General features: G+C 44.0%; 1 protein-coding gene across 6 annotated transcripts in view; it reads left to right on the top strand.

The window, feature by feature from the left end:
- Positions 1-27,622, top strand: part of ADAMTSL1 (ADAMTS like 1) — a 654,406-nt gene that overhangs the window by 563,119 nt on the left and 63,665 nt on the right. For all 6 annotated transcript variants that reach the window (XM_045021716.1, XM_045021715.1, XM_045021714.1 and 3 more), the window contains 4 exons: positions 6,982-7,192; positions 12,476-12,655; positions 16,791-16,944; positions 18,398-19,538. In XM_045021716.1, coding sequence (XP_044877651.1) covers positions 6,982-7,192; positions 12,476-12,655; positions 16,791-16,944; positions 18,398-19,538 — 1,686 coding nt within the window. The remainder of the gene's footprint in view (positions 1-6,981; positions 7,193-12,475; positions 12,656-16,790; positions 16,945-18,397; positions 19,539-27,622) is intronic.

The raw sequence follows: 27,622 nt of genomic DNA, 5'->3' as shown, positions 1-27,622 counted from the left end.
TGCAGGTGCCAGATGTTAAGAGGTAAGAGGCTCACAGACAGACCTCACTCCAAACTGAAGAATGCTTATTTTAAAAATAATAAGTCCTCTTGTATCATTTTCATATGGCTTTAACTACGTAAAATGATAATTTCATTTTTTTTAATAACTGGGCTGGGAGGTCTTTGTGTAGAAGACTGCTTTTCTCATGTGCTGTTCAATTTTCTTGGCATTACTTGAAGGGAAACTGTCAAGATGACGATCATATATCTTTCAAATTGTTCCTTTCTTATAACATCTCGATTATAAGAATGTTTTAAAATCTACTTTGTTTTTTCATCATTTCTGATCTTCATTTATGGCCTGATCCAAAAGACTTCTTTCCATTGGCCTCAAACAGGCTTTGGAGCAGGCACTTCACATTTTTAAACTTCTGCCTATCCAATCTATCTATACCGTGCTTATCCCCATGGTGTCTGAAGTCTAGATTTTTTGGCACAATTTTGACAGTGAAACTAGATTTGTCAGTTTCACCTTTCATGAATAGTTAGTTAATAGTTATCATCACTTCCTAGTTCCCATATCTTTTAAACTATGATCCATGTCTCTGTCTAGGATCTTATACTGGCACCAATCACTATGGTGAATAGAGGATTATTAACAAAATTAACTGTTTACTATTATTTGTATTGCTGTGGTGCCTAGAGGCTCCAATCAAGATCAGAGTCCCATTGTGCTAGCTACTGTACAAACAAGTAGTCAGAGACAGTCCCTGCCTCAAAGAGCATAGTCTTAAGACAGATGAAAGAACAGAAGTATCAGTGTACCCATTTTACAGATGCGGAATTGAGGCACAGAACAATTGACCCTGAACCAGCAAAGCACTTAAGCACTTGTGTATTCCCGTGGAAGTCAATAGGACTAGTCACATGCTTAAAGTACAGTACATGCTGAAGTGTTTTGCTAAATCATGCCTTCAATGATTTGCCCAAAGTCAGAGATGGAGTTTGGGGCAGAGCCAGGAACTGACCCCAGATGTCCTGAGCCTTAGTCCAGTACTGCAAGGTCATAATTTCTGTTACTTTTCTTTCATTCTAAAAATAAAAAACAACATGCTTTCACTGAAATTATTTTAAAAGGCCATTTAAAACTTTCCATTCATATTAGGTTATGTAAAACTTAAGAGTTGGATGTAAACCTTTGGGTCCTCTCCCATTCCAAGCTATAGGCCCTTATACAACCAAAAATGCCTTATAACATGATGAAGACATTTGATTTAGGGACTGCTGGCAAAAGTCCCATTGACTGTTCTGGGAGCTTTTCCTGTGTAGCAGCTACAGAATCAGACTCTTAATTTAGAGCAGCTCTAAGTTACTATCTACGTGTGCTTCTGCTTTAGAAACTACTTATCCTGTTTCACATTACGAGTAATAGTAATAATATAGTAATAATTAATGCCCAAATTATGAATGAAGGTTTGCAGAATGAAGGCATTTTCTGGTGCATTCGCTCTTTTGCTGCTAGATTTGAGTTGTCTGTATCTCTATCCTGTTCTCTCTCTCCTGCCAAATTGCTGAGCACTCTGGTCCTCAGTTTACTCAGTGGGACCGCTCACATGCCTGTAGTTAAGCACAGACTTAAGTTCTTGGCTTGATCAGGCCTAAATTTGGACAATGAATCCATTCAGGAAAATCAGTCTGTTCATGGACAATTTGAAAAATAGAAAAAAAGGTGGAATTAGTCAAATAAATTATTCATTACACATTATTTGTCCAGCTCCTTGCAGGAGCTGATCTCTAGATTTCCTAAATGGATGGTTTTTCTGTGCACATAATTTGTCTGGAAATTGTAATTACTCAGACGTTATAACATACATCACACCATACATCCTTACTCCCCTTTTATTCTTTAACACTTATTAGAGTTACACAACACTTGGTGCTTTTGATTTTCAGGGCTTTGAATGGACATTTTGTCCAGTTCCAATGTACCTCTGAAGCTGCATACAGGTGAACCCATAACCTCAAAATAAAATGTATTGGAAGCTGCACCGTTGGACCATTTCATTGCAGAACCAGCCCACGTTCAATACAAGGGCTGGTGGCTGTCTTTATGTGTACTATACAACTCCAAGTGCATTGTCAGTGCTGAGCAAATACTAAATAATAATAAAGATCTGCAGGAAGCTGGGCCTGGCTTCACTTGAAAGTATCATAAACTTTTTTTAAGAAAACTGATCTGTTTTGAGTTTGTAATGATACAAAATCAGGTGCGCTTCAGTTTTGTCATAGACTTTTCACACAACCTAGCAACGGCAATAATCAGGATGTATTATTTTGAGTGTCATCTGCATACTCCGCAGTTCCATAGGAACCTTTGAAAATAAACCTCCTTTCATTTATGCTCATCTGCAAAGTGTAACTCTGGGGGAAAAAAATCTCAACCACACCAAGCGCTGTGAATAGTCTCCCCGCCCCCCCCCTTTTACCCTTCCTCTTTTCAGCAATCTCTGAATGCCTTTGTTTTTCTGTACCAGTATGAACAGTTTTTCTTCAGCCAGTTCAAAAGTTCAGTGTGGCATATGTGTGCAAGTCTATGCAAAGGTCAAAAACTTTCTGCTTCTGGTCCTTGTGAGCTATGGTCACTGAAAGCTTTTAGGCGTCTCATTTGTGTTTAAAATATAAAACTGCTTTCCAGGACTTAAGTGGGGTGAGGAGAGGTTTTGGGGAGGTTACTTGTTTAAGCCGTTGCCCTTACAGGTAAACGAACAGACCAAGAGCAAGCACAGCCTAGTGGTTTGATGTGCACACATGCCAAAGTTTTCTGTGGGAAAAGCCGGAATGGCATTGCAGTTCCGCTGCTACTTATTGATGTTACTTTGGGCACTGGCAGATGGGGGCGGGGGGGGGAGAGAGACAAAGTGTGTTTCACACAAAGATCATGCAATCTTTCTCTTTCACTTTCAGGAAACAATAGAGAGAGTACAAAGCCAAAAACTGTCAGCTGGTCTGTCAACCAGCAAGAATAAATATTCCTTATAGCTTTTTATATGTTATTTTATTCTAACTGCCACAGTCAGTTCACTAAGACACCAGTTCCAGTTAAACAAACCTCTCTCTGTTCAGTTCCTGATCCTGCAAACACTTTATTCATGTGTATAAGTGACTGTAAAATCAGACATTAACTGATTATAATAATTCAGTACTGTTACCAGCAACAGGATTTGAGTTATGCCCACAGCGATGGGGTGAAGAGATGTTGTGCTGTCTAACCTAACCCTAATACAGTAACTTTCGCCATAGTGTCATAAGAGCGGCCATTCTTCAGATGAGTCTCTAAACTCATCAGGTGCCTATCGCTGGTGGCTCAAGTGGAAGTTAAGATCCCATGACATCCTGGAAAGAACAGGAGTTAAGCCTTTGTCCTAATCAGTATTCTCTGTTTTGGTAAAACCGGTTTTAATGCCCAAGGCTAGTGCAGGGAGAGTATAATCATTGCCTATACAGCCATTCTGCAGTACCAGTCTTTAACTCATCCTTTGAAATATCTGAAGTATGACAGACACATATATAATTACACAGCAAATAACCAGATTAAAAGAACATTATCAAGATTGCAAAGTCAATCATTCAAAAGTTAGGAAATGCCAGAATTAAGATTGCCTGCACACCCTTAATTCAGCCCCTTAGGCATATGCATTATCATACAGATATATTTTCCACAGGATCTTTGCCTCCTTGAATGCACAGAATAGAGGTGCTCATTTAATCAGCAGCTATTTGATATTGTCTTTTCTCCCCATTGTTCAATGTCTGGCCCCAAATCTTATTTACTGCACACTATTCAGACCCTGTTCTGAAGACAGAATTATTAATTTTCTCATGGCCTTCACTATGGTGTTCATCACTGTAGTATCTGAGTGCTTCACAAACATAAATTTATTTTCACAACACCCCTGTGAGATGCGGGGGGAGTTGTTACCCCCATTTTACAGATGAGGAATTGAGACACACAGATATTAAGGTCCCCTAATTTTGGGTGCCCAATTTGAGACTCCTAGAACCTGATTTTTCAGAGTATGTAGCATTATTTAGCGTTTTGTATGTTCAAAGCACAACTCCCATTGACTTCATTTGCAGCTGTGAGTGCTCAGCATTTCTGCAACTCAGACTCCAGGGTCTGAAGTCAAGCTCAGAAAATGAAGAACACACCATTAGTGGCCACCTATGAGAAGTTTGGTTTAAGTCAGTTCTTTGGCTTCACTTAAGAACTCTGGAGCAGAGACCGGAATAGAATCCAGTTCCCTAGGGCATCATTCAGCTGCCTTAACCACAAGACCATCCTTTCTCTTCCTGAAATCTCCTGCCTCATTCACTACACACCTTCCAATTACTGCAACAAATGAAGCAGGGCTCCTACAAACAACAGCCTTCTTCATCACTCATATTTGATTTATTCCCAGAGCAGGTCCATCCGGTGCACGGATGAGGCAGGAATCCTGTGGAAAAATAGTACTTTAAAAGTCTAGAAAATCACACACACACATGCATACATTAAAAAAACATTATCAAAAGTTGGGACAGTTTTATAAGCAACTGAAAAAATAGGGTCTTATAATGGGAAGTGTTAGGCAGTTTTAGTAATAATAGTGATGCAACCAACCCTACCCATAACATTCTATGATAATTTTCTGTGATACTATCACTGATCTTTGTCCTTTTTTATTATTAGGTTGTAAATACTACTGATTATCCACATAACTCCTGCTTTTTCTGGTTATTCAGACCTCCCCATTAAGGACCAAGCTCACTTATATCCCTGAAACACCATTAAAGTCAGTGGGGTTGCACAAGTGTAAGCAAAGGAAGAATTTGACCCCATATTTCCTGTTCCCCTCTAAGACTCTCCCGTTTGGAGCCGATGGGGAAAATTGAACAAGCCAGTGTTACAGATGGGGCAATAGATGAAACTTTCAACAGAAAAATGTAAATGCTGCAAAGACAAATCTTTTCTTCCTATTGAAAAATGACATTATTCTTTGTATAAATAAACAGACCCCCTCTTTCGCAGAAGCCAAGAGTTAGGAAGTGTTACGGTGGCACTCAAGCCACTTGGATGTGAACTGTCAACAGAAACATTTATACCAAAACAAACAAGGAGTTGCTGGAGGGAACAATGACTAGCCACTCTTGAAGACAAGAAATTTTGGCAGCTGATATAATGAGCCCCGTATCAAAATAAATTCATGAGGAGGAAAATGCCTTCTTTTTAGAACCCGACTCAAATATCTCAATCTAAGATGTTCAATGAACAGAGGGTAGCTGATATCTACATTAATTTTGATTGATTTAATACTCTCATTTGTAAGGGGAGCACACTGGATTAGTGGAACTGGCTGCCAGATGTCACAGTTATTTAATGGAAATATAGCTGCTGGTGCATTGATCAGACTTACTGGCATTTAATGTGTTATGGTCAGGAAAGTGACTGTAAAAATGGCACCTTCTTACTTGGTATGTGCTCCATGTTATTTACAAAAACAAGTTTTTATTATTATCACTAGCTTTGCAGAGCCAAACCAGCTAGAGAAGGGTGAGCTGGATTTCAACAACAAATGGGGATCTAAGTTCCAACTACAGAATCTTTGTTTCTGATCGTGTACAAAGCACATCCTCTGCTGGTGTCAAATGACATAGCCCTGTTGACAGATCAGGCCCAGAAAGAGCACACTGTGGCTTTTGGGTCCCACTCTGAGCAGCTCAGCCCTGTCATTTGGGGGAGGGAATCTTTTTTACTAGTAACCTGAACGATTTGATATAGACGTAATTGAGAGAGAGAACAAATATTGAACCTAGCCTTCCCATAGAACCAGAAGAGTTGGTTTCTATCTTGTTTGCTTCCTCAGGGACAGATTCTTCCACCCTTTTTGGTGTTGAATATTGCCTTACTCCCACTGATTTCAGTAGGACTACTCAGGAAGGAAAGTATGACTCAATATTAGGAAAGGTGGCAGAATCCAGCCCTCATGTCTTCCAAATATACATAGGAGCATTCAAGGCTAGCCCTAGTGTTTTGGGGAAGGATGAGATGACATTTTGGGCTCCTGACAAGAATGTAAGATTCATCTTTAATAATGTCTGTGTAAGTCAGAGCCTTAATTCAGCCCCTGGCTTTCTCTGGTATACAAGGAGTGGGGCTCAGGTATTTGTGCTGGGGTCTGTGCATAGTTGACCATGTTAGTAAATGTTTTCAACAATCAGTTCCCAAAATTAATCTGTGGGGCTGAGGAGGGGCCCAGCTGCAAGAAAGTTTTGTGTTTATTGTGATGAACATTAGGGTATTTTTAAGGGCTAATTCAGCCCAGGTTTATGCTGGCACCTACAGTCCCTCTGTTGATACAGAGGTAACATTTGTAACTCTAGGCATCCAGCCAGTGACTTCTAACGCTAGTGGTGCCATCCTACTGCCATTCATGAAGGCTCTGGCATTCCCCAACCCCAACAGCAAGTAAATTAGGAATCCTACAACCTAGTCTCCTGGCAGAGATTCCTCTCCAATGCGTCAGCAGCATTTGCACTGATGAAATTGCTACTAGATTGTTCCTCCCTGCCCTTCCACAAAAGAGCCAATCTGTTTTAGCTCATTCTATCTTGAGCTCATAAGCCTCAAGTGCTATAGCCAGCAATAACCTTTTTTTATGAGGCGGAAATGTTTCCATGGGACAGCAGGCTGCTGAGAGACTTGAAGTCAAAGAGCTTTTGACTTGAATTTACAATACAAAACAACAATAATCAATCAATGGTTCTGTTTAGCTTCTATAATGCAGACGTGAGGATGCTGGGGTGGGGAGGAGGGCAAAATAACCCACATGAATCTGAAAGTAAAGCGTCAGCGGTTTCCATTCAGTCACAGCTTCTCCAGTCCAGCTATCACTAGGCTAAGAAGTGAGTGATGTTTTCTTCATTGTATACTTAAGGCTTCCTCTTTCTGGTCCCTTCTCAGGTGGGAGATTGGGAAATGGAGCTCCTGTAGTCTCACCTGTGGAGTTGGACTCCAGACTCGAGATGTCTTCTGCTCTCACCTCCTCTCAAGAGAGACGAATGAGACGGTGATTTTGGCAGATGAGCTGTGTCATAAACCCAAGCCCACCTTAGTGCAAGCCTGCAATCGTTTTGACTGCCCACCATCCTGGTACCCTAGAGAATGGCAACAGGTAAGAGTGTGCATCTAATCCATTGTATCCCATTTGATCTAGTTTAGTCAGTGATACATAGTCGTTCAGTGCAGGCAAGAAGATTCATTTATCACACAGGGCAGGCTGGTAAGTTCATTTAAAAATGAAACTTAGATGTCTTCCTTGAAGATCCCAGGACAGTGGTATCTTGTTATCTCATCTTAAACAAGGTCAATGTAAAAACAAAGAGACAGAGAATTTTTTTTCACTAAAGTGAATTAATTTGTAATTGATTTTCACAAATAAATATTGACTATTATTAAGTCTGAATCAGTTTCAAATCCAAAAGGATCATAAATCAGAGTCATGAGTAATGAAAAAAGGTGCCGCACCACATAATTCTTAGCTGCCATCATATGGCTTGGGGGGTAGCCACACAAAGGTCCATAGGAGTCGAGCTATACAGAGATTGTATTAATACCAGATGGGGAAGGAGAGAATGAATAGAACAAGTTTGTGGGCACTCCTTGAAAATTAAAGTAATATTCTAGTTGTGGAGAGATTTTTCCCCTACTTATTAAGGGTGAGATTTTTCAAAGGCACAAATGGCGGTTTAGACACTTCAGTCTTAGTGACTTTCAGTGGGAGTTGGTAGTAGTAGTGGCAGGTGCCTAGTTGCCTTCTGTCTAAAAATCTCATTCTAAACTGTGTGATACTTTGGGTCAGTGCAGTAGCTCTGTGTTTTTGGAAGGCAATTGGAAGATCTATTTCAGATCACAACTGAAATGAGTTTGTTGCCATCTAGATGCAAAAGAAAACTCTGGAGCTTCTTGACACAACTGAGAGTGCTTGAGTTAGGTGTAACCCTGCACAGCAAGAGGTCTTGCGGGTCAGGACTGAAGGTGAAATTCACTCCCCAACAGAGAGGCCAGAAAAAAGGCCAATGCACCACTTACCTCCCATTAAAACCTTCAAAATATAGTTTGAGTAGGATTTAAGTGGTACATCAGCCTTTTGCAGGCCCTCTGTATGTGGTTAATTTTGCCCAATAGGAAATGAGTGGGAGTTTTACCCAGTGCTTTCCCATGCTATGCCTGGCTCCAGCTGTAATGTATGCCACTTATTTAAAAGTCAGTTGAGTTAGATGACATGTTAATATATATTCACCTAGTGGTGCTATTAAACTTGTACAGCAGTAATATATGAGGGAGTTCAGGGCTTATGCAGCCATCTTTGCAACAAAGTTCTGATTTTGCTAAAACCCCACAGCGCGAGTCCGTCACTTCTCTTTAAAAAGACTCAACATTATCTACACATTTAACATATGAAGGTATATATGTATATTACACATGTATTTTTAAATGTGTCTAGCCCACACCCTGGGCATACACACTGTAACTATAAACTACATTCAAAAAACTACATTAAAAGGATGTTTGGGTGGTAAAGTCAAGTGCCCCAAAAGTTGGGAAATGCCAAATTTAAGGTTGCATGTGCCTACACAAAAGCATATAACAAGTTCTTGCAGAGTACAAACTGCTGTAATGTAGTTGAGAGCTGTTAGAATATCGGTATGCTGCAGTTCCATCTACGTTAGGACATTGAGCTTGGTAGGGAAGCTGGTTTTTGGAACCAGGCTTTAAAGCTGAGGCCCTATCTGCATGCTAGGGCCTTTTTTGTAAGAGTAGGGGTTTCCACTGGTGTCCCTAGCTGTGAGTTCTCTTACTCTTCACTGTTGTGGAATGTACAATGCACTGGTTGGCTTCTGGAACAGAGAATACAATGGTAGAAAGGACACCCAGAGTTGGATGGTGATGGCTCCAGGTGGCAGCAGCCATTTCTCCTTTGCGGAAGCCACAACTGGCCAGTGCAGCCTTCACGGTATGGGGTACAGGGTCTGGCCTGACAGATGGGGTATGTACTGTTTCAGCTTATCTCCTAGGGAGCCTCCACTGGCAGAGCTCCTGTGAAGGCCTGGCCACAGTTTAAAGCTGAAGAACTTTCCATGAAGAGTTCAAACACTGCCTGCCCTGACTCAGGGTGAATCCCTCTCCCAGGGTGCAGGGGAGGGTTGATTTCCAGCAGAGGTGAATCAAGCCCCTGTAGGAACACACACCTTTCCCACAACAAGGTATGCTGCAATTTCCCTATAAGCATTTTATCTGAAGTAGAATTTACATAGGGCGAAATCTACTCCTGGGCAGGGCCCATGTAAAGCTGATGAATCACTTAGCGCTTGTCTACACTAACGCTTGGTTTGTGGCTAACTGGGTTGTGAATCTGCCCTGCACTAGCCTGCCATGATTTAGCTGTCCATGTGGACCTTGCTTATGCACATTAGCAGTTTGAAATCCTCTTTGAAACGGGACTGGATCAAAGCGCATTAACAAACTGTTAATGTGCATAAGCAGGGTCCACCACAACTACAGCATGGCAGGCTAGTGCGGGGTAGATTCACACCCCAACTTGCCACAGGCTAAGTGTTTGTGTAGACAAGCCCTAAGGCCCACTTCAACCCTTAAGGTGCCACACAGGCCCTTGTGCTTGCCTCCTGACTAGTTGAGAGTTTTGCCCATATAATGTCTATGGTTCTGCTTTTCATAGCCGTTCCCTCCTGCTAATTTTTAAACAGCAGCAAAAGTTTTAACCTACAAAGGTTCAGGAATGATATTTTCTTCTCTGAGGCTCTTTATGTTTGTTAAAGGAAGATGGTCTGAATTAGATGTGTTTAAAAGCCCCAGTTTTCTTGGCAAATAAAGTCCCGATAATCATCAGAGCATGTAACATTCCGAATGATTAAAAATGCATCCTTATAAATTCAAGACTATATTTATTTTAAAAATGCTGTGTCCCTAGGATTGAACCATTAGGATGTTTATCTTGTTTTCAGTAGTGTGTTTCTGAAGGAAAGTGGATACCAGTATTCATTTTTTACAAGCTCTAGTAAATATCTGCTCTGCGGAGATCAAGTGAGAGATGTCACATTAATAAATCTTCATCTGTCTTGGTTTTATTACTGAATAAAGGCCAAAGTCTCAGGCGTGTTCCTCTCTGTGCGTGCTCAGTGCTGTCCTGTCACTAAGGTTACTCTGGAACAATTTCCTGCCCTAGATCAGCACTGGAAAACCATTGCCCTCTTCATACTTTTCCAAGCTATTTTTCTCCTTATTTTAAAATGTCTTTTTAAATTTAAGAAGTGCCAGGCCTTAGAAGCCAGCTGGATCCCGCAGAGCTGCTGGCAGGAAGATGCCTGCTCTAGGCTCCCAAAGCAGCTGCTCTGCCGTGCTACGGACCCATAGAAGCAAGTCGTTTTAGACGGTAAAAACCGTGCTTGAAGGCTAGACTGTAGCACATAGTGTTGGGGGCATTGCGGATCTGGATTGCTGCAGGAGGAACTTGGGGCGGTACAGTCCCTTCCCGAATGCCCCAGTGAGCAGGGAGAACTGCATATGCTGCACCATCCCTCAGAACTTTCAGCCAGCTCCATGAAGTGGCAAAAATGGGGCACAGAGCCATTTCCCCACCTTCTTTCTCCACACCTCTCTGTTCTCCACAGTTTGTGCACCACCCCCAGGGGATGCAGGATTAGCAGCATGGTGGCCGCCCAGTACTTACCCAGTGTGCCTGCTTAGGTGAATGGGCCTAGCCCCTAGGCTTTTCTCCTCCTACCACACTCACAACGTCCTCTGCTGGAGTGGTGTTGATGGAGGGCCCTAGAACAGTAGAAGGAGTTAACGCACACCATAGAGACGCAAGGGGCAAGCCATGAGGGCTAGCCATTTAAAAAAAAGTCTGAAGTAATAACATGATTCTGGGAGCTAATAGTGCCCATGTTTTAGTCTAGGCCTGCACTAGATACAGTCATCAGGACAGAGAGGGAATCTGTTGCAGTCTCTGCATTCTATCCAATGTTCTGAAATACTGAGGCTGATTTAGAGTAATTTTCACAGAACAAAATTACCTGACTGGCTGGAGAAAAAGAATTGGTAGAAAAATTTTCTCCCTCTACTCTCAATAAATTCATTGGGTTTGGAAGGAGGAGCGATTCCCCAACATTGGACGGTCAATTCTTTGGAGCAAGGAACATCTTATTGTTAGGGGGTTTGTACAGCATGTAGCACATTGAGGCTCTGATCTCTGATTGGAGTACCTCGGTGGTCCTGCAATACTACTACTTCTACCAACAATAATAATAATAAGCTTTACTTGTTCAATGTTCTTGAATACAAGGCTTCTCAATCTTTTCATCTGCTGAAAACTCAAGTAGTATCTTATTTGGTTAAACTTTTCTTGAAGCTTCTGTGCTTTCTAACAATTTTGTTGTTGGGCAAAAGCTGTTTTCAGTCCTCAGAGAGCAAAACAAAATTGAATGCAAATCTTTTTACACAATTCTAATGTCTGCACTTCCCACTTTGTCTTTCAAGACCAATTACATTCTAGTAACATGAGGCCTGCACTTAAGTGTGTCTGGGTGTGAGAAAGAGAGACCCAAGATGTCTACAATGTTTTATAGAGCGTTCATTTTTTAACTACTTGAATATGTTTGTTAACATTTTTCCACTTCATGCTCTATTTCTCAGGCCTGATTCCCCTGCTGCAGATTATAAGCAGCTCCCACTGATTTCAGAAGATTAGTTCAGATTTTCTTTTCTCCTCTGATCAGATGAGACAGACCTGGAACTGTGTTAGTTGGATCGTACAGGAGAAAAGGAGCGTATTTCTAGCCAAATGACAAGTGCATCAGGAAGTAGGGCTGAGCTGCCATGTTTATAGAAGAGGGTCAAGGAAAGCTCTTAAATATGCTTGTTCTAAAGTTCCTGCCCTCCCTGGGTGGAAATGGATACGGAGGAGGTTATTTATATTAGGAGAGAGGGTAGCTGGAATCCCTAGAAATTAATCTCCCAGATCTACATTGAGTCAAATAAACCTTCCTCCTTCCCTTTTGGAAATAACATACACTGTTGTCACTGACAGTCATAAATAAAAAGGGCTATGTGGCTGCTTAATGGTTTATTATACTAACCTTATAAACCAATTGTTAAGCGTAGCTACAGTTCAGAGGCCATGTGCAGCTTTCCCACGAATTAAAAATCTGAGAAATCCCACAATGCAGTACTTATTTCAAATTCAGGACTTTCAGGTGAGGAGTTAAGTTTGGGTTTGTTGATTAATGAATGGTTTCAGAGTGAGCTGAAAAAGCAATAGGCAGTTTCCATTGCCCTGTTTGTTTCTTTGCGCTTTACCTGGAAATGGCCACAAGTCAGAATTTAAGGTCAGCATGGATGACTCCCACTCCCTCAGCTTCTCTTGATCTTCCCTCAGTGTTCACAGACCTGCGGAGCTGGCACTCAGAAGCGAGATGTGCTCTGTAAGCAGCGCATGGCAGATGGAAGTTTTTTGGAGCTTCCAGAAACCTTCTGCTCCGCTCCGAGGCCAGTTGCCCAACAAGCCTGCAAAAACAAAGACTGTCCCAGTGAATGGCTTCTTTCCGAATGGACACAGGTATGTGGTATCTGAATAAGTGAGGTGTCCAATACTGGAAATAGATCTCATTGTCCAGAGGGGCCATCTCCTAGTGTCTTTTTTGAGTTACTAATATCTGGTAAAAGTTCTTGAGACGAGAAATGAAAAGCAAATCACTAGAGGGTCTGATGAAGCAGAAACCATTTATAACAATGGGAATCCTATGTCCAGACTGCAAAAAGAGGAGTCAGTTTTACCCAGCTATAACCCTGTGGTGGGGTTCTTATCTTATTGGCATCCAGCATGACCACTCGCTCTGTGGCCCCTCTCTGGAGACTGGCTCCACTGATGTGGAGCAGTCCTCCAGCCAAACCATAAAGACCTTCCCTTCTGGGGTAAGCAAGAATCCAAACATAAAATAATAAACTGACCTTTCCCAGGCCACCGCCTTCACTTCTGTTGATGGTTGCAAAGAGTGGTTTACCCTCCCCCAGGGTTCCTCCCTGGGTTCCCTCTGTGGATGCAGGCTGATGCCAATAGAGCCCACCTTGGCATTTTCCCTAGATACAGGGAAGTGAGTGGAACTTCTTCCAATTCTTTGTAGAAGCACCAGCCTGGGCCGCTAAAAGAGAAAAGGTTCACACACCTGGCCGCAGTCCTACACCTCTTCTGTCATCCCAGGCTAGTGCTTTCTCCTGCTTTTCCTGCACCTCTGAACCTCAGCCCCTCAGTGTCACAAACAGACTTTTATTCCACTGAACTCAATTGTGCCTCCACAGCATTCCCTTCTCCCAAGTTCCTCCATGGGCTACTTCTCCAGCTCTCTTAGAGCAGAGCCCTACCCCAGGTCCTGACAAATCCCTAGTCTTCCCTCTTACTGAGGAACAACCCATCTTTTATCCTGCTTTCCCTCTTCCCAGCAAGCCATGCTCTCAGGCACATGCTCCCTAATGAGTCCACAACCCCCAGAATACCAGGCCTCAAAGAGACCAAGGTCAAGTGACAGAAGTGCTGGGCTGTCCCTGCCCTTTAAGGGATAGTACACCCTGATACATTGCCCCTGCTCTCCTTGTACCAAATTCTGCTCTCACTTACACTCATGCCACCCGACTGAAGTCAAGGGGCTGCATGGTTTGCAAGTGAGAGCAGAAAACGGTCCTTTGAGTTCAGAGGAATTATTCTACATTTACACCAGCATAACTGAGAACAGATTCTGGTCCTTTAATGACAGGATATTTTTAAACTTTTCCCCCTTTTAATTCCCCCTTTCTCCTTCACACAAGGAGATGGTTAATAACTTCATTATGAAGGAGGCACCAGTTGTGCTGGGGAAAGGAGCTGTTCCACTTCGACCCCACATGTGGCGATCTCTCTTGACATTCCAGTCAAATAAATGGATTTTCTAATGAAATCTGCTGCCAGGACACACACCCATTCTGGCAGGAAAGGGGTAATTCTATTCCCATCCCTCAGCCTATCCCCATCGCAAGGAGTACAGCTTTAACATTTTTACTGTACATTATTTACATTAAAATCCATACAACTCATGTTTCTCATGCTGGCACTTTTTTAAATTAATTTTTTTTCTCCTCTAAGTAGCCTTTCGTTTGGTTCTTTCTTTTGCTTTGATCACTCTTTTCCTTCCTCTCATTCTGTCTCCCATTCCCAATTCTGTAACAGACCAACAGCCACACATGCTGGAAAAATACTAGGTATGGTGGCTCCCAAGAAACTGTGTGCCAGGTCCAGGATTGGGTTGAGCCTCCTGAGCTAGGGCTCTCAAACTTTTTCATTGCATGAACACCAGCTCAGTGGACCACCAGCAGTTGTTTCATGGACCATAATCCACAGACCATAGCTTAAGGAAAATTGCACAAGGGCATCTCTTTTGCATCTTATCATTGCATCATTAATCTCCTAGGTTAATTTTTAATAGTTCTACAACAGTAAAACAGAAAATCAAAGGTTCGATGCAATCTGAAATTTTTTTGCCCAGAGCTGCCCAGAGGATTCAGGGGGCCCGGGGCAAAGCAATTTCGGGGGCCCCTTCCATAAAAAAAAGTTGCAAAACTATAGAATATTATATTCTCGTGGGGGCCCCTGCGGGACCCGGGGCAAATTGCCCCATTTGCCCCCCCACCCCCATGCGGCCCTGTTTTTGCCAGTTTGCATCAAATTTGACAATGTAGGGCTAGATTGTGTGTTGCCCTTGTATGTCTGTGAGCAAGTACTTTTCCCTCCACTTTGTGTGACTGCAAAACAGCCACACGCAATAGCAATAGCTGTGCTACCTACACTTTTAAGTAGCACAGTGACTGCTTGCTTCTGCTCCCCTTTCCAGAGAGAAGTATGCTGAAGAGAAAGCAGGAAAGAAGAAAGGTTATGGCCCTGCCCTCTTTGCACTCAGAGCTGAGCTAATGCTCCAAGGAGAGCAATCTGCTCTGTGCCAATGAATGCATCGAATTGCTCAACCCCCAGGCATAAGGAGCAGTGCTGGGAGAGATTGTGCCTTTGATGCTTCTCCTGGTGGAGCATGGCTCCACACCAGGGGCGGCTCTAGGTATTTTGCTGCCCCAAGCACGGCAATCAGGCAGCTTTCGGCGTACTCGCTGCCAAATTGCCGCTGAAGCCACAGGACCAGCGGACCGCCCGCAGGCATGCCGCTGAAGGCAGCCTGACTGCCGCCCTCACAGCGATCAGCAGACCACCCCCCGCGGCTTGCCGCCTCAGGCACGCACCTGGTGCACTGGTGCCTGGAGCCGCCCCTGCTCCACACTTCCCCTTCTACAAAGGTGTGGTTTAAAAGCTTGATCTTAAGGTACATGTAGTACCAAAATGGAGCTTATTTGAAGAGGACAAAAAAGAAACACTGACAGTGGGATTTTATATATAATGGAAACAGACACTCAGCCTTCACAAGAGCAGCTCACTCACATCACTACTATAGTTAAGGTTGCCTGACAATTCCCAGTATAAGACCCAGTTTTCAATTGCTTGTATAATCAATAGAGGACACTCCCCTCCAAAACCTGGAGTTGATCTCAAGAGTGGCCAAGTCTCTACGTTCTTCTGCTTTCAGCAAATATGTATGAAACCCTTTGGCAAATGTGTGTCTTATCTCCCTGCTAGTGCAGGGTCTGCACAAAGGATGACAACCTACTACTGCTATCAATTACTCCATTGTCTCAAGAGGCAGAAATCTATGTGATGGATTCAACCCTTCTGAAGACCCAAACTGGGGAGTCAGTATAGTTCCACATGATAGTATTTTAGTTGTTTCAGTTTGTTTAAAAAAAAATAGGAAATTACATAGAAAAAATCTACATTAAAAGAATGCTGAAGTTGTAAAGTCAAATGCTCAAGAGTTAGGAAATACTAGAATTATGGTTACCCATGCTACCTTAATTCATCCTGCTTGTGCATATCCATTATGATAAAGTCTTTAATTACATTGGCCTGTAATGCTTTTTCCACAGGACCCCATATATAGTTTTTTTGGATATAACATAGATGTACAGTGTGTTTGACTACAACCTAAATTAACAGTGCAACCTTAGCATTGGCCTGCTAAACCCAGGGTTGTGAGTTCAATCCTTGAGGGGGCCATTTAGGGATCTGGGGCAAAAATCAGTGCTTGGTCCTACTAGTGAAGGCAGGGGGCTGGACTCAATGACCTTTCCGCCCGGCTCATGAGACAGCTCATGGTGTCCGACACCATCAGGTGGTGCAGAGACATTTATACTGAACACATCACCGAACACCGCCAATACCACACCGAGTAACTGAGATCGCCGACCAGGGAAATAACCCACTCCCTTCCCTGACGGACCAAGGGACGCACCCCACCCACGAACCTATCCGCTCCACCGATACTGACTTGGACTCCTTATTCATTCCATGGATGGCGTGCCCACTTATCCACTGACACTTTAAAAACCCGTGCACCCCAATCTAGGTCTATGCCGGTTATGCGATATGTATGTATCTTTTCATCCTTACAAATGATATCTGTAACTCCCCATAACCCAAGCCTGACCCCAGATGTACAGTACCTTCCCTCTCAACCTGTGTATATTTCATTTCAAACATTTACTTTAATAAAATTTTTATATCTGGGCAGTGGGATATATGTCAAACCTAATGCTTCACATATTGTTTCTTGTTTTGTTTCTAGTGTTCAGTGAGCTGTGGAGAGGGCACCCAGACTCGAAATGCCATTTGCAGGAAGATGCTGAAAACTGGAGGTTCTGTCATCATCAATTCCTCAATGTGCCCACCTTTGCCTCTCTCTTCTTTAGTCAGGTCCTGTGCACTAGTTGCTTGCACAAGTGAGTACACAAGAAACTTGGGTGTGTTTGTGGGGAGAGGGCAGGAGCTCCACCACTAGGTATGTGGTGCTACAGATTGCTAAGTGCACTGCAAGGTGCTGGGAGCCCTCTGCTCCCAACTACCTCACTGGGAGTCAAAGGTGCTCAGCACCTTGAATGACTACTGGGTCCTGTATTTCCTTATTTGGGCCTTTCTCCCATGGTTTATAAGGAGAGCTGAGTGGCTGATGCTTTGCCAGTGTTGGCTGTGAACCTAGCAACAAGACAAAATAGGGAATGGGACCTCTAATGGTAATTATTAGAGGTGGGTCTGAGCCAAACCCCCTGAACCTGAACCTCTTCCATTTTGATGAGGAGTGATCCAGATTGAAATCCAGATCTAACTTTCACAATTAGGGTTTGGAGGCATAATACCCTCTTGGCAGTTACAATGTCCTCTCTGCCAGGGGCTCATAGGGAGTAAGGGCCACCAATGAAGCACTGGCTGGGGAGGGTGTGTAGTCATGGTGGTTTGAGGACATGCTCATTTAGCACATCCCCTCAGCAGCCTGTGATAACTGGGTTCCTATGGAACCTTACAGCAGAAATTAAACCTGCTTTCTTGGTAGAGACCCTGTGGGAAGACAGTAGGCAGCACTCCTGTATGCAGCACTCCTGAATACACTTGGATGAAGCGGGATAGTCTGGTGCAGGGAGATTTAAAAACAAATCTGTCCCTACCTCTACAATGAGCTGAACCAGAATCCCAGATCCAAAACCTCATAAACTTTGGGTGGAGAGGGAAAGAGAAGCAGAAGCTTTGAAATCCAGAGCCAAACCCAGAACCAAATGTCCAGATTCAAGACGTCTCTGCTAATAATACACCTATGCTGTGCTTCCCATGGAGACATGTTTTTCCTTTGTCTGGCAGAGAGATCTGGAAGCTGGAGAGCCCCGCATAACTAATTAACTAATTAAATCTAATATTATGCACTCTGGGGTTTTAAACCTACTGTAAACAGATTTTTTCTGTTTAATATGAATCCCTGAGCTAGTAACATTTTCACTCCTTCTCAGTGCTATGAGATACAAAGTTATGGTGCCATGCAGGGCCTGAATGGTAAACATTTAACAAGAGGAACTCTCCTTCCCTTTTGTCCTTTCTCTGTGTTTATTAACCCACATTCTTAATTTAAATACTCACCCAACAGGGACTGTGTTTCCCCATCAAGTTCCCCTCTCAGTCCAATCCCTGACACTACGGCTCCTACATTTAACCTCAGCAGGATGACATTCATGTTGCTAAATTGCACCTTGTTATTTCTTGCATTTTGATGGTGGTAGCTTGATGTTCAGCAGCTGGTAACCTATTACTCCCATAAAACGTAATAGGTGAAATTACTGCCAGTGCCAAAATAAGTGGCTTGTTTTGTTTAACAGTACCCCTGTGCTAATATTATTAGTTACATTTCAGGGCACAACAGGCCGGCTCAAAAGCAAAGCCCCCATATTATGGCCCTGAAGAATGTTTACATCCAGACAAAGAAGCAGAAGAAGCTACACTTTATCGTGGGTGGCTATGCCTACCTGCTGCCCAAAACCTCTGTTGTCCTCCGATGTCCAGTGAGAAGGTTCCGTAAATCAATGATCACTTGGGAGAAAGACAACAAGCAACTCCTCAGCTCAGTTCACATTACCATTGCACCGTACGGGTACATGAAGATCCACCATTTAAAGCCTTCAGATGCTGGGACGTACACCTGCACAGCAGGGCCAGCCCGGGAACATTTTGTGATTAAACTAATTGGAGGCAACAATAAGCTCATCATCAACCAGCCAGTTGGGATTAGAGAGGAAGAGGGTACAAGGAAGTCCAGTTTGAATGAAGCCTTGCACACTCAGGAGAAGCATCAGAATGGGATTCTCTTCAATAGGAGCAAGGCCGAGAAGCGAGGGCATCTGGCTGATCCTAGCAGCCAGTACGATGACATTGTCTCAAGACTTCTGAAGCAGAGAGGCTGGCCTGGGGAAAACCTGGAATCCTGGGAGGCTCAGGAGTCGACAGAGAGAAATGCCTCTTCAGAAGAGGAGCAGAGTCAGGAGTACAGCCTTCCGTTTACCATGGTCACGGAGCAGAAACGCTTGGATGATATCATAAGGAATTTGTCTCAGCAGCCTGAGGAACTTAAGGATGTCTACAGCAAGCAGCTTGTTGTGAAGCTGGCTGATGACATCTTCAAGAGCCATTTGGAAAATCAAGAATCTGGTTTCATACCCCAGAGGAGAAGAATTGGTTCAGCTATAGCAGAGTTCCCTTTCCGCAAACATGTGTCGGGATTCACTAGTTCCTTGAGAATGTCGTCTGCCGAAGCACATCTGCCTACTTCAGTGGAGGTGGGGAATGGCTCACACAGGCCCCATCGAAAGCCTGCAATCCTCAGGAAGATTTCTGCAGCTCAGCAGCTCTCAGCCTCTGAAGTTGTCACCCACTTGGGACAGACAGTCGTCTTAGCCAGTGGGACCCTAAGTGTGCTGCTTCACTGTGAGGCTGTTGGGAACCCAAAGCCCACCATTAGCTGGGCTAAAAATGGAGCAGAGGTGCAATACAGTGACAGGTAGGAGAAGTACTTTCAGTTCCTTTTCTTTTAGGGCCTGTCTACATTACTAATAGAACCATATTTAGCTTTAGTCTGGTTCCATGACACAGATAAGGCCACACTTATGCAGTGGCAAGCTGGACTTTAAGTCTGTAGCTCGGTACCTGGATTCTGGAGCAGCCTGGTGTTACAGACAGGAGTCTGGGGGGCAGTTTCATTTAAATAAAAAAAAAATCAATTAATTGTGAAAATGAGACAATCAGCACAGCGCTCTGTATTATTTATTTTGATATTAAATTCACCACATGGGGAGGTGCAGGGAGCAATTTTGGGTAGTGGTTTAAACACATTTGCTGGATGTTTCTGCTAAAATGATTAGCAATGAAATAGTAAAAACGAGATTCTGGGGTACAATTTTCTGGCAAGGACTGAATTCTGTGGTTGCTGATTAGGGTCCCATCTCCACTATGAATTGGAGCGATGTTTGTAACTGCACTTTATCCAGGTTCTCTGATGAGGCTATATTCCTACAGTTTGTGACCATATCTAAAACTGTTTTAGAAGATGGCTGCAACATAGTTTATATCCAAAATCACCAGTTGCCCAGTTGTGCTATAAGAGTGATTGGAAACAATACTCAGTCCATTGGTAGGGTAACTGTCTTGGTATTGAACATGATTTCAGTTAACCTGGGCAACTTAGCAAAGCATGGTCCATGCCAGAGAACCAAACTGAGTTGTTTACTACTGTGTTTGCACATAGATGTCAGTCATATTTATTCTTAATATGGTAGGATCATGCTTAACAGCTGTTTTCAGGCATCATTGCTACAAGCATAATATGATTCTCCATTTCATCAAAGTCTTCTGCTTTGACTAGGTGCATCATGACTGCGAGTATGCAGAAATGCATCCGATGAAGTGGGCTGTAGCCCACGAAAGCTTATGCTCAAATAAATTTGTTAGTCTCTAAGGCCTGGTCTACACTACGAGTTTATCTCGAATTTAGCAGTGTTAAACCAAATTAACCCTGCACCCGTCCACACAACGATGCCCTTTACTTCGATATAAAGGGCTCTTACTATCGATATCTGTACTCCTCCCCGACAAGGGGAGTAGTGCTGAAATCAGTATTGCCATTTTGAATTAGGGTTAGTGTGGCCGCAATTCGACGGTATTGGCGTCCGGGAGCTATCCCACAGTGCACCATTGTGACTGCTCTGGACAGCAATCTGAATTTGGATGCACTGGCCAGGTAGACAGGAAAAGCCCTGCAAACTTTTGAATTTCATTTCCTATTTGCCCAGCGGGGAGAGCTGATCTGCACAGGTGACTATGCAGTCCCAGAATCAAAAAAGAGCTCCAGCATGGACCGTACGGGAGATACTGAATCTGATCTCTGTATGGGGAGATGAATCTGTTCTATCAGAACTCCATTCCAAAAGACGAAATGCCAAAACATTTGAAAAAATCTCCAAGGCCATGATGGACAGAGGCCACAACAGGAGCTCAACACAGTGCTGCGTGAAACTTAAGGAGCTGAGCCAAGCGTACTAGAAAGTCAAAGAATCAAATGGACGCTCACGGAGGGAGAGGCGACTGATGACTGTAGCTATCCCACAGTTCCCGCACTCTCCGAAAACCATTTGAATTCTGGGCTGAGCTCCTAGAACCTGAAGGGTCAAAAACATTGTTGCGGGTGGTTCAGGGTATATGTCATCAGCCACTCCCCTCCCCCTGTGAAAGAAAGGGGAAAAAATCATTTCTCGCCTTTTTTCAATGTCACCGTATGTCTGCTGGATGCTGCTGGCAGACACAGTGCTGCAGTGCTACACAGCAGCATCCTCTTGCCTTGCGGATGGCAGACGGTACAGTATGACTGATATCCGTCGTCATCATCCTGTGGGTGCTCCTGTCTGGCCTTGGTAAGGTCGGCCGGGGGCGCCTGGGCAAAAAAGGGAATGACTCCAGGTCATTCTCTTCTTTAAGTTTTGTCTAATGGAGATTCAGTCCTGCCTGGAATATCATGGCAGCTGGAGGTTTCTGCCTCAGGCTGCTCTCCCAGTCAACAGTACCGCGCGGTCGTACCTACCCTAGCCTACTCCTTGCTACCAGGGCTCACAATCAGATACTTAGACCTCTACATTTTGCTGCAAATACAAAAATTAAGCTGCCGTTTAGAACTGTCCCCCAACATACATATCCTGGGACATGTTGTATTTTACCAGTGTCAACCAAAGGCCCCCACACAAATGGAGATTCAGTCCTGCCTGTGCTTCTATCCTAGTGCTTGTCACAGAGTCCCATTTTCAGCTATAGGCTGAGCAAGTGCAGAATGGTGGTTCACTCTACTTCACTGTAAGCCAGCCACCCTCTCCTCCCCTCTTTGATCTCTGCTTGCAATAAAGTCAGTGTTGTTTCTTCTTCATGCATTCTTTATTACTTCATCACACAAATGGGAGGATAACTGCCACAGTAGCCCAGAAGGGGTGAGGGAGAAGGGAAGCAACGGGTGAGGTTGTTGCAGGGGCACCCCCTAGAATGGCATGCAGCTCATCACTTCTGCGGGATGTCTGGGGCTCTGACCCAGAGCGGCCATTTGCCTCTCTGGGTCTTTAGTAGGCTTGCCTGATATTCTAGGCTGGACTGACTCTCCATTAGACAAAGCTTAAAGAAGAGAATGACCTGGGGAATCATTCCCATTTTTTTCCTGGCGCCCCCGACCGACCTCACCGAGGCCAGCCAGGAGCACCCATGACAGCAGTAGACGGTACAGTATCACTGGTAACCATCATTGCCAACTTGCAAAGCAGCAGACGGTACAGTAGAGCCGGTAACCATCTTTGCTAACTTGCAAAAGGCAAGGGGATGCTGCTGTGTAGCGCTGCAATTCTGCGTCTGTCAGCAGCATCCAGTAGACATACTGTGATAGTGAAAAAAGGCTGAATGGGCTCCATGGTTGCCGTGCTATGGTGTCTGCCCGGGCAATCCAGGGAAAAGGGTGTGAAATGATTGTCTGCCGTTGCTTTCACGGAGGGAGGATTGACTGACGACATTTACCCATAACCACCCGCGACAAATTTTTGGCCCCATCAGGCATTGGGATCTCAACCCAGAATTCCAATGGGTGGGGGAGACTGCGGGAACTATGGGATAGCTACCCACGGTGCAACGCTCCGGAAGTCGATGCTAGCCTTGGTAAATGGACGCACACCGCCAAATTAATGTGCTTAGTGTGGCCGTGTGCACTCGACTTTATACAATCTGTTTCCAAAAAATCAATTTCTGTAAAATCGGAATAATCCCATAGTGTAGACATACCCTAATGTGCCACAAGTACTCCTGTTCTTTTTACTCTTTGAGTGTGGCTTGAGAACAACTGCAGGAAAAATACTGTCCATAGTCCTCCAGGTTAATTTGCTAATGGCTGAAATGCTGCAACGTCTGCTGAGTCCAGCCTTTATCCTTGATTGCGCCAGTGTCCTTCATAGCACATATTTCTCTGATACATTTCGCATATACAGAACATACACAATTGCTATTTGCGCTGCTTTGTGACAGACTGGTAGCCACAGATTGGGTTGAGCTGCGTTTCTAGCCATCATTAGCCCCTATAGAATTGATATGGGAACAATCATTGATTTTTCAGGGTGTTTTCACTAGACAGGAGTTCAAGTGAAGGGGCAGGTAAAGGAAATATGGTTTGAAAAAGCCACATTTTTTGTTTAACCCTTAGACATTGGAAATGTTGCTAAAATAACTTTGCTGTATGAAAATGCCATATTTCATTGCATGAAGAATGCTGTGTCCTATCTTCCGTTATTTGCTAAATGGAAAGAAACATGCACACTCCTATAAACCTTTAGACTGACCCCCTCAAGTACCCATTTGCAACAAATTTTTGGGAGCACTATGAAAGACTAGTACATACTGACCATTATTTACACACACACAAACACACAGCCACTTTCTGTTCTACTTATGTGCTTAGCTATGTGTTGGTAACATGTTGTTATCCTGTATATACTTGGGATTTTATGGTTTATTCCAAGTAGCATACAAGAGGTGATGGTGTGCTTGGAGGCAGCTACATTAGCTGATGTAGTACAAGCCAGCTGTCCAGGAATACGCGGCCAGTTCCCTCTGCATAAGTTATAGGAGTGAGGTTAAACATCTAAATCTGGTCAGCAGGGTAGGCCTGGGAAATGAGAAGAAACGAGGAGTCTAGTCTCAAGGCTAACATTAATTTCAAGCACTGTTGCTGTGGAACATCTAGTAAATTCTTCATTTATCAAAGGTGCAGTTTGTCCCTGGTTTAGATATACAGTTAGTTTGCTTGCTCCTTTCTCACTTTCATGGTTGAATCACTTCCAGACTCAATGGTTTCTATAATTTATTGGCACTTGCAGTGTCATTGCCCTTTCAACTGTGCTTTTTCTGATTCTTTTTCTTTTCTCTTTCTGGCAGATAGAGTGCTAAGTTTGACAAAAAATGAGAACTATTTTCTTGGTTATGAGAACAAGAATGTATCTCTTGTGGAAACCACATGCAGTCTTAATCAAGACTTGGGCCTATGGTATACATTTGGTTGGACATAGTCCTGTGAAAATATCTTTTTGGCCCCCAAAAAGTTGCATGCACAGATTTCCATTGCCGGTGGTTACATCCTGTTGGAAATCTGCCATCAAGTGATTTTTTCTGTTTGAAACTACTGTGATTTTTGTGGCATGCTTTAAAGGGAATATAGGTTACATAAAGTCCACCTGTGGTTTATGTTGAATATTAGACTCATGAGAAAAATATATATTTATCCCACACCATATAAGAAACCATAATTTAGCAACAGATGGTTTACTGTTTTGTTGGTAAAGAACAAATAGCCTTTGATTTCTAAAATTTAATTTAAATAATATATATTTACTATATTTAGGGTTGCCAACTTTCTAGTTTCTCAAAACCGGACACTACAAAACCAAGGCCCCCCGCCTCCCTGTCCAAAGGCTGAACTCACCATAAAGAGAAGAGGGAGGTTGAAGGAGATTGCGTGTCTCCTTCTCCATCCAGCAGCAGCTCCGAGGCAAAGAGTTTGCAGGGAGTGATGGGAGTGGGGGCGGAGGGGGGAGCTTCCTGCAGCTGGAAGAGGTTCCCGGAGATGGGGAGTAGCCCTTGCAGGGGAAGACAAAGTGTCCCTCCCCAGCCTGGCCAGGACTAGCACCTGGAATGCTTCCAGCTCTGCCCCTCCCTGGCTCTGGGCCCTGCACTCTTGGGTTAAAGGGGAACCATGGGCTGGATTGACCATAAAATTGTGGCAACTGCACTTTTGGTATCCAGTCAATACTTCTGACCGGAGACTGTATAGGTCCTCTGAAAACCGGACTTTCCAGTAAAAAACTGGACACCTGGCAATAGTCTGTATTATGCTTTTCAATTTTTTTCCATTCTACTTGGCTGAAATACCATCAAATGATATGCTATCATTCTGGGTAGGCTGGCAACAGACTTCTTACTACACATGCTCAAACATATTATCGGGGCGTGCAGTTATTTGGTGGCCCATAGTACCATTTGGCAGCTGTACTTCAGACAGCCAGGCAGGCAGTGCTCATTTTGTCATCCTGCCCACACTTGATCTTCCCTCCAGACTGGGATGGGAGAAGTTCTAAATGCCAGTGCCCTGATTTTCCGGTATGCCGAGGACCAATAACTTTGAAGTTAGTGGTAGCTAAGCGACCACAGAACATTTGAAAATCAGGCCACAGATGAGTTGCAAGGTGCTTCAAAGCAGCATTCCTTTCTTGGCTAAATAGTCACTTGCTAGCTGCCAATCACCTGTGTAAATGCGAACAAAAGTGATGTTTTCCATTAGGAGTGACAAGGCAGCCTGCATGTAGCCAGTAGGTATGCCTGTGTTTCTGCAGTCTGTCCTCCTCATGCTCTGCTGACCACACAAGGGAGAGGATGTTAATTTGCCAGCCCACCTCCCAGGCAGAAGGGAAGGAGAAAAAAAATGTGGATACTGCTTCCTGCATCAGCATTGAAGAGAGAGGCTCTTGATCGTGGTGATTTGGATAGGATTAGTTCCTGTGCTTCTTTAGGGAGTTTCTTGAGCAGATGATGTAGTTTCTTTTGGTAATCCTCAGTGGGGTCAGAGGGTAATGGCCTGTCTGATATGGGCTCAATTTGAACCAATTTGACCTTCCAATGGAAGACTTTATAACCCATTATCTAGCCCAACAAGCCACCTAGTCAACCCAAAAGCATTACATGATTACTAATATATAGTTCTACTTCTATCTGTATACTGGACAGGCCAAAAAAATAAGAGCAGTGGTTGTTTTTTGTATTTGCTCATGCAAACTAAACATACATCGTAAAAAGTTTCAGTGGCTGGACAAATATGTTTGATGGTACTTGCAGGAATTCTGATCCTTGACTTTACATTGTCACTTTTTACACTATAGTATTAAAAGAAGTGTTACCCAGGCTGACACCATCATGTGTTCTGTCTAGCTTCATCCACTATTCAGGGACAACTCAGTTTCAGAGGAGGAAAGTGCAAATTCTGGCACCTGGGCCTTCTATAAATGATGAAAAGTTAATATAGGCAAAGAAGGTATTCAGATTAGCTGTCTTAGGCCTGGTCTACACTAGGATCTTAAATCGAATTTAGCAGCGTTAATTCGAACTAATCGCTCAACCGTCCACACCAGGAAGCCATTTAATTCGAACTAGGGGGCTCCTTAGTTCGAATTTGGTACTCCACCCCGACAGGTGGAGTAACGCTAAATTCGCACTTGCTAGCTCGAATTAGGCTAGGTGTGGATGCAAATCGAACTTAGTAGCTCCGGGAGCTATCCCACAGTGCACCACTCTGTTGACGCTCTGGACAGCAGTCGGAGCTTGGATTCTCTGACCAGCCACACAGGAAATGACCCGGGAAAATTTGAATTCATTTTCCTGTCTGGGCACTTTGAATCTGACGTCCTGGCTGGACATCGGGGCGAGCTCCGCAGCACCTGCAACGATGCAGAGCTCTCCAGCAGAGGAGTCAGCCCAATGCAAGAATAGAAAGAGATCCCCAGCATGGACAGACCGGGAAGTCCAGGATCTGATCGCTGTGTGGGGCGAGGAGTCTGTGCTGTCGGAGCTGCGCTCCAACAAGCGTAATGCAAAGACCTTCGAGAAGGTCTCCCAAGCCATGACACAGAAAGGATACAGCCGGGATGCGATGCAGTGCCGCGTGAAAGTCAAGGACCTGAGGCAAGGCTATCAAAAAGTCAGAGCGGCAAACGGACGCTCCGGAGCACAGCCCCAGACATGCCGCTTCTACGAGGCACTGCATGCCATTCTCGGTGGGTCTGCCACCACTGTCCCACCACTGACCGTGGACTCAGTGGATGGCATAGTGAGCCAGGACAGTTCCTACTCGATGTTCGCCGATGGGCAAGACGACGAAGGGTCCGTGGAGGAAGGCGCAGGCGACAGCGAACACAATGCCGCTTTCCCTGACAGCCAGGATCTGTTCCTCACCCTCACAGAGATCCCCTACCAACCCTCACCGGCCGTGAACCCGGACTCAGAGTCAGGGGAAGGATCAGGCGGTAAGTCGTATAAACAAGAAAATATTTATTTGCTCGAAAACATGTATACCAAAAATATAAATTCTATCTATAAATACTATATCTAAAACTTTTTAAAGGGAAACTAAACGAACAGTAGGTCTACACAGATTGGGATGGAACAATAGTCCTCCATGGACAATTCCACAAATGCTTCAAACAGTTCCTCAAATACCCTCCGCAGGAGGTTTCGAGGAAGAGGTGCCCTATTTGGTCCTCCGGTGAAGCTCACTCTTCCACGCCACGACATCCTCAGATACAGGGGAACCATCGCCTCTACCAGCATGGCCGCGTAGGGTCCCGGTCGGTGAAGTGCTTCCCTTAACATCCTTTCTTTCTGCACTCGAGAGACACGCCTCAGGGTAATCTCGTTACTGAAGTGCTGCATCTAATTAGGGCAATTAGCGAATAGTTACTGTTCTTAATGGTTTACTTATACTTTGCATAACAAAGCCCCGCGCTTAGCAGCCACGTGCTGTAGGCC

The sequence above is a fragment of the Mauremys mutica genome, chromosome 6 (assembly GCF_020497125.1).
Source record: "Mauremys mutica isolate MM-2020 ecotype Southern chromosome 6, ASM2049712v1, whole genome shotgun sequence".
NCBI classification, from domain to species: Eukaryota; Metazoa; Chordata; order Testudines; family Geoemydidae; genus Mauremys; species Mauremys mutica.
Note: the sequence above shows the minus strand (reverse complement) of the source record. Positions and strands in the feature narration are given on the sequence as shown.